Consider the following 8,225-nt stretch of genomic DNA (forward strand, 5'->3'; position numbering starts at 1 on the left):
GCAGAATTTAGGAACATGTAGATAATGAAAAAAGTATGGAAGTAGTGAAAATTATCACTGGTCAATGCTTAAAGAAATGATAATTCTCTACTGATGTAAATCGAAGAAAGCGAAATACGAATCTCGCAAGTGAAGAGCAAAACAGAGGAACATGTAGATAGATGGAGAAGTAGAATCAGGCACACAAACACACACACACACACATATACATAACCAGAGCACCAATTACCATTAGTCAGTGCTTCAAAGAATAATAATTCTCTATTTATATCACTCGAAGACTACCATATACGAACCCAGCAAGTGAAGAGCAAAACACAGGAATATGTAAATGGATGGAGAGAGTATGGACTCTAGAACCAAACACGGAGAATCATAGCAACAATAATCAATAGTCAATGTTAGAAATACCATGCTAACAGAAGAACATCAAAGAATCGTTAACGGGGTAGAATCATGGCGAGCAGTCATTGAGGTAATTAAAATAATCAATAGTCAATGCTAAAAACTGTCAAGAGAATATCATTGACACAGCTTTTGCTTGAAGAGTTAACTTGTAAGCATGCTGTCATTGCGACCTGAACTAGGGGAAACACCAAGGAGCACGAATTTCAATAGCAGGACAGTCTTTGTGAATCTGAAAGAGGCTACAAAGTTTACATTCTTTTGCATTTGGGGATCATTACATATGCACACATTGAACGCAATTTTGACTCATATTCTCGGATTTTGTCGAATATTTCCATGAGAAGAACACAATAACACTCAGGCACACAGAGACATGTTCACTGGCCCGCCCAGCCCCTTCAGAACCGGGTTTTCCCCGTCTTTTCATATGTCCCTTTCCACTCTTTTCTGGAAACGTGCGACGGGTGGTGCCCCACCGCACCCCACAGTTTCCCCAAAGGCCAACAACAACAACAACTTTATTTTCGGCCTTGGAGAGTGGGGAGTTTCATCGCAACAGGCGATACTCTACCCCAGTGCTTGGTGGAATGGGGGGAATAAAATAACGGGCCCCTTTACAATAACGATCGAAGTCCGATGGTGTCCAGAAATGTCAGAAGAGCTTTGAGCGCAGAGCGTTGCTGGGCTGGATTGGGCCAGGGACCAAGCAATTTCGGTAGGGAGAAAGGGCGAGAGTCCAGCTGACGAAGAGACTCGGAGAGTGTGATTCGGGAAGGTTCGTAGTGAGGGCAATGAAGAAGAATGTGCTCCAGATCCTCAAGAGCACCACAGTGGCAACAGGTGGGAGAATCAATTTGTCTCAAGCGGTAACGCCACTGAGCTGTAAAGGCCACATCGAGGCGCATGCGGTGGATTAATGCAGCATCCTGACGAGATGTGTTTCGTGGCATGCGGAAAGCGAGCATGGGATCAACTCTGTTCAACATAGAGGGGGGAAGAATGTCGGTTGTCCGTTGGCGGGAAGCCAGGGGTGTCACTAGACGTCGCAGAATTGAACGGCGGTCTCCTCTGAGCAGAACAATACGGGTCCGGTTCCGAGACGAGAGTGCTGCTTCTGCGGCGCTGTCGGCCTGCTCGTTCCCCACGACACCACAATGGGCTGGAACCCACTGGAGAACGAGCCTGTGGCCTGCGGCGTAGATAGTGTGGTAAGCCATTAACACGTCGGTGACTAGGGGTGCGGATGGGCCTCGTATGCCGGAAGTTTCAATTGCTTGAAGTGCAGATTTGGAGTCTGTAAAGACTGCCCATTCCCGGGGTGGAAAATCAGCGATGTGTTGTAGAAAGAAAAGGATGGCATAGAGTTCCGCAGCTGTGGAGGAGGTTGGATGTGAAAGGCGTCTTCCGTGCACGACGCCTTCGGATGGAATGACGAAGGCTGAGGCGGACTTGTTGTTTCGGGATGCGCCATCAGTATATGCTGCCGTAAACGTAGAAAACTTCTCGTCTACCAGAGCATGAAAATGGGCTCGGAGGACTTGAGGGGGGACCTGATCTCTTCTTTGCAGAAGGTTTGGGAGGCGTACAAACGTGGGCGGTACCGGGAGAGACCAGGGGGCTTCCGGCGGTATAGTGTCCTTAGTTATGAAGCCAGTGAGAGTCGGGCGTGTCCTCTGCGCTACTCGATAGAAGTCGCTTCCAGGGCGGTATCGAATTTTCCTGAGTAGCGGGTGGCGGGGAATGTGAGCACGCAAACGGAGGTAGTGCCGAGCCGTTTCCCGTTCACGGAGAACTTCAAGCGGGAGCTCACCAGCTTCAGCCAGTACTTGTCGTGTTTCAGCCATTCGTGGAACTCCGAGGCATCGACGAAGGCTTCGAGCAAACAGGGACCGAAGCGTATTTAATGAAGTTGTTGATATCCTGTGCAGAATAGGAAGGCTGTAAAGCACAGTTGCCCTCACCAATGCCCCAAAGGCCGAAATCCACGTTGCATGGCAATATCAAGGGACAGAAGGATGATATCAACACACAATTAACATAGTAGATCTTTCAACAATGGAATGGGGAAACGCAAACGACATACTTTAATTGAGCGTAGGATCACCAAGTGAAGAAGTTGTAACACAAAGAAAACGTACTCACTTTTCTTTGCTTTTTCTCCCTTTAGCATTCATTATCACTACAAATATTAGATATACTCATATCGTTTTTACGGTTTTTGGAGAAACAACTCCTGCACATCTATCGAAACATTATTATTTCCTTAATCACGAGCACGAATTTGGAAATGAAAGAAGATATGGTAATACATCTATAAGCTCACTCCTCAAGGGAGTTTGCAAAAGTTTCATGGCTTCGTAGACTATTCTTAACACGACTGCAAAATAGTCCAATGCCTAATTGAAAGAATCATTATGACTTCAATACTTGTCAATATATAATGTATGGATCACTGTAGCAAATTTACATCACACGATACAAATGCAACGAAAAACAGGCAAAATGGGAGCAACGAAAATGGCCATTTAGTGATGGGAGCTCGTTTCTGTATAATTAGACAGTCATAACAATCTTACGACAGGAACTGATTTTCTGAGGTTGTAATGACAAACCATATGCATATCTAAGCAACAAACATGCATTTTTCGTTGACCTACAAGAACGAACTGGACAGGAAATATTCGTACAGAACCCATGAGTTCTCTCAAGTATTCTGACTGCATGAAAGAAACCTTTTCTCAGTTGTGAGACAGGACAGACAAGACCTTTCTAGCTGGCTACCACACTATTCACCATAAGGGTGGGTTCACACGAGGGACCCATCTCCGGGATAAGTCCGCGGTGGGCGGTGACGTCACGTGGACGAAGGGGTCCCCGTCCCCGCCTAGGAATTGGCGCGGATAACTCCGTCTTGGTTGAATGAGTTTTCACACTTTTCTGCTCTGTGGTTAAACAGAAAAATGAAATTTTGTACGTTGGAGTACATTGCATCCCCAGCATTCCACAATGCAGGGAACCACTGCACTAACGAAATGAAAACGAAACTGACGAATCGTCTATGACAACACATATCTCGCTGTTTATGTGTTTACTTAACGAGTACCCACTAACAACCAAGGCCTAAGTGCGTGGAGCACTCTACATGATAAAATAGAAGTGGTGGCGAAGGGGAATCAAGTCGCCTACACCGCATACTACTACTAATAGGACGAAGCACTGACGACAATCGCCTACCTTGTGGCACAGTCTACATTGTTCGAAAATTTTACTTAGATCTCGTGTCCCTTTCTGCTTATCCTTTCTCTGTACGTGTTCATTCCAATCTCGCCTCTCAACCTCCGAGCGTTACTAACCATGAACCGTTGGATCGGTCTGCATGAATCTGAACGTGCTCGAATCCGACAGGAACATAGAACCTCAGCTTTTTGCTTCCCTTTCCAACCGAAAAGAAAACAAAGTATTGCATTTAATTGAACTGAATTAAATCCTGGCCCCTGCAACCTCAGGAACCTCTCAAGGTTCGGTAATAGGCCGTCGTTTAGTTCTCATTTTTCATTAAGGACATCTTTTCGCGGACGGTTGCATCACCTACCGTAAAGTATCTTCCACCCTAGACTGTGATACACACCAAGAGGACCTTGTTACCAATATCATCTTGGTACTGGGCTCAAGGTTCCATGTCCACTAAGGTACTATACAATATGCACATACAAAACTCTTTGCAGTTTATGACTATAGGAATAATGCATAGAGAGCATGTATCATTGTTCAGATAAGGAATTTATGTTGCGTGACGGATATGCTATAAGGAAAACAAAGCCATATAACACTTCGGGAAATGAAGTGAGGAACCACCATTTGCCATAAACCATTCTCTACCAAAAGCGACATTTCTCTGACGGATTCATCGGTGACCCAGGTGGGCAGTTAAAGACTCGACTGAAGTGGTCAGAGTTCATCAGTTGGACGTTGCACCTTTCGTCAAGGTCGGGGTGGGTTTTGAAAACATTTAAGCTTGGAATGCCACACCATTTAATGGCATAGGACACATAGAACAATTGGTCTCTCGTGAAGCCTCTAACATATCCAAGTGTAACGCTTGTGCTTTCAGCTGCTTTTCTCCATGCTCTCTCAACTGATTGTATTCCCAACGCGTCGGCGAGGTATTCCTTCTCACGTTCCTCGAACGTTCTGGCTCTGGGTGCTTTGTTGATAACCGACTGGAGACATCCGACTAATTTCTTGTACGCAGCCAAGCTATTCTTTGTGACTCCCTCGGTGCTGTTGTCGGAAAACATACGTTCGTTGTCATAGCTGTGCATAATTTCGTGGCCAATAGTTGTTCCAAGACCCGCGTAGTTCACTTCTGGAGGCCCATGGAATATGAAGAATGGTGCGTACATAAAGGGTGCAGGTATGACAATTGCGTTGTATTGAGCGAGATTGAAGGCATTCACAAATTGATTAACGCCTATCAAGTCCAATACAGTGTTTATCGCATTAATGTAACCGTCCTGCTGTCGAAAACGTTTCCAGAATATTCGAGCTCTGCCTTGTCTTGTCAGCACAACGTTTTTTGCGTAATTGTCCGGCGTCAAGTCCTGCATTGGCTCCAGATACCTATCGACCGCTCCTCCTGACGACAAATTAAACGGGTAGCCGATTATTCTTGACGTCAGTGATAGTTTTTTTAGTACTGCTTCCCTCGTAGGATTGTCTAGCCACTGGGACGTCTTAAATGATGCAGCAATTTCTCTGAAAATGTAATCAGCCATTTCTCTGACAGCGTCCACTCTGGATTGATTGACGATTTCATGCAAAGCCTTGAGAGTCGCCACCGACGGGAAAGTCCTCTTAGCGGATTCGTAGCACCACACCCGGACAGTTTGAGGTTGTCTTGCTGAGTCCAGGAAACCAGACAACTCATACAGGTCGTAAGTTATTACCCAGGCAAATAACGATTGCAGAAGATGTTTATCGATAAGAGGAGTGCTCCCGAAGATGTTGTGAAGAAGGGCAACGTGAGACCTTCGCATCTGAAGGGTAATCGTATCAATATCCCCGAGCAAAGATCTGTGTTCTTCCAGTGCTTGGATCCACCGTGATGACATGTTTTCATCACCGCCTTCTGTGAATCCTACTTGAGACATTGGAAACGTGATAGATGTGGACTCTGTCTGTTCGTCCGTCAGCTGCGATATCTTGTCTTCGGCCTCCAGAATGGAATTTACAGTCTGTTCGTCTATAGTGTCAACAGAAAACACAAATTTTAAAATTTTTTCCACAATGGATTTTCGTTCATCCACAGGACGTGGCTCACCTGCCACAGTCTTAGCCGCGCGCCCTTTATATTCCGATAAAATATAGGCTTGACCGGCCGGACTGTAAGATACCATATTATATTCAAACAATACCGGTAACCCAATCAACATGAATTCTATTTCCTTCTTCAATGGGTCAAAATTTAAGCGTTCGATCAACGCCAACTTTCGTTTCCTAAGAAACGTGTCCACGTAGTTTTTCTCTGATGTCACATGTCTTGTATCGACGCAGGAGGCATAAAAAGCGAGTACTTTCTGGTATCCACTTTGTTTCCCTGGTCCTATTATTCCGTTGATCATCCATTGTTCCGCACTCTTATGTAGATTCTCGTATACGTATTCGCGAAATCCGTTAGCCAGACCGTGCATACTGCGAACGGCACCGTTGCAAACGTATGTGAAAAAGTTGTCGCAGGGATTAAGCCTTTTGTCGACAGACAGGTCAATCAAGCGACGCATGAAATGACAGTCCTCAGTGTCACACACATTTTCAGGCCTCGTGTGGTCCTTATTCTCGCCCGTAGATTCGTGATTATTGATCGGCGTCGTGCGCCACGTCTTCCTGTCGTTTGTTGTGCGCAGAGTTGTCGCGTTGGTGTGGGTTGTTGTGACTGATGTTTGTGATTGATCAATGAAATACCACGTGGCTAGTACCACAACAGATGCGGCAACGATGAACGTCGCTGTCTTCACGAGCTTCTGGAAGCTTTTGACTCTTTCTTGCGCCTCCTCGAATCCCTAGAAGAAAGGAGGAATAGTACGGTCTGACAAGAATTTTCGCTTCGACTCCATGTCAGCGCCGCGAAGAAACTGTGGCTATCAACGACTGCCAGAAGGGGAGAGGAGTGCAAAGTATACGGGGTGACAGCGCAGCCCGTAGCGGGAAGTCACTGAAAAGGTTAGCCAGCTGTAGGACTCGAACCCACATCTTCTGGGTTACCGGTCCCGGGCTAAGCTAACACGCCTCCCCAGCGACTTTCAGGGTGAGTCATCTGAAGGGACAACCAGCCACTCTCTCTCACTCATCCTCCTTTCACTCTTACATGTTTGCTCACTCATACACACATTGAATGCGTGTATGAGTGAGCAAACATGTACCGGTAACCCAGAAGACGTGGGTTCGAGTCCTACAGCTGGCTAACCCTTTCAGTGACTTTCATGTTTCATCGTTTATTTCTTAGGCATTTTGAGGCTTTGTTTGCATTTGTCCCTTCTATGTTGTTCCAGCCTCAGAGCGTCAGTTCTCTCATGTTCATAATTTTTGAATTATACCTCGGACGCGTTCGCTCTCTTCGCCGTAGTTCAGTGAGAGAGTTTCCGGGGTAAAACAGGATGAAGACTTAGTAATTTTTATCTTGAAGTACTTAATTGCTTTCGATGTACATAGGCCTTGCTTGGGGCAATGCAGTCAACTACGGGGCTCTCAACTGCACGTTCATCTGCCTTTTTTTAAACACTGGGTTGACAGGAGATGAGAGCCGCAAGACACCCTTTTCCCTAAAAAACCTACCCTTTACCCTAAAAAAAGCACTAAATGTGAACGTTTTCTTGCTAAAGTGTCGCAATTGGTATATCGGAGATACCGATACCGTCCGATATCACCAGACAGTACGTAGGCGACGTCTCAAAGAGTGTTTACTAAACAGGAAGTCCTTCAATAGCGTAAGCCGTTTGCGGATTATCCACCAAGAAAATTTTCGTGAAACACCAGGCATATGTCACAACCGTCGGCAAGGGATCTAATATGCAGGCCTGTAAAAAAAAACAAAAAAACTTTTGAACGGCCGGTGGTATATAAGCGCACGTGATGCACCACTGTGAGGTGTTTAAAAAAAATAAAAAATCACATCATGTTGGCAATACCAAGAACACGCAATCCATCTTATTTCAAGACGGAGAAACCACTTTCAGTCAGGAAAACTAATTCAGGATCTATAGCCATATCGACATGAACTGCCAACCACAGCTAATCGAAATGTCCTTCCTTTCAGAAAACGAGCGTAGGTCCCATGAAAGTTAAGCGGAATGGATACGATTGCATATTGCCATTGTACTTCGTTGGATAAGGGACGGGACGGGGACGCATGCGCGGTTGTAGTTCTGTATCGGGACCACTCGTTTTCAAAAATTAGTGAAAACGTTAGGAAAGTAAATATTGCATAGCAGTGGAAGTACGTCATATACTGAATCTAAAAATGTGAGAATTATAACGTTTTGTGGACTAGAAGTTTTTTATGTGCATTTCAACAACCCCCATCTGATTCACTTTTAGCGCAGGAGAAACCCGGGAATTCTAAGCAGACTCGAAACTTGCCATCTTGCAAGAGGTAGAATCACCTCACTTTAGTGAGGTTAGTCTAGATGAGGTCCTGCAGACTGGAGGGGGGCTTTCTCTTCCACCCCCCAGGCACGCCACTAGGCGGTGCGGGCGTCGAGACTATGCCTCGGGTTAGATCAGGAGGTCCTCAGTAAAAATGGCGGATCGCCTTCAAGAAA

The 8,225-nt window shown here is 45.6% G+C and overlaps 1 protein-coding gene across 1 annotated transcript; it reads right to left on the minus strand.

Moving 5' to 3' along the window:
- Positions 1–4,283: 4,283 nt before the first annotated feature.
- On the minus strand, positions 4,284–5,804 carry LOC135376685 (endothelin-converting enzyme 1-like). The gene has a single exon (XM_064609178.1). The coding sequence runs from the start codon at positions 5,802–5,804 to the stop codon at positions 4,284–4,286; it is 1,521 nt and encodes a 506-aa protein (XP_064465248.1).
- Positions 5,805–8,225: the final 2,421 nt, after the last annotated feature.

This window comes from Ornithodoros turicata, unplaced genomic scaffold, assembly GCF_037126465.1.
Source record: "Ornithodoros turicata isolate Travis unplaced genomic scaffold, ASM3712646v1 ctg00001218.1, whole genome shotgun sequence".
Taxonomy (NCBI): Eukaryota; Metazoa; Arthropoda; class Arachnida; order Ixodida; family Argasidae; genus Ornithodoros; species Ornithodoros turicata.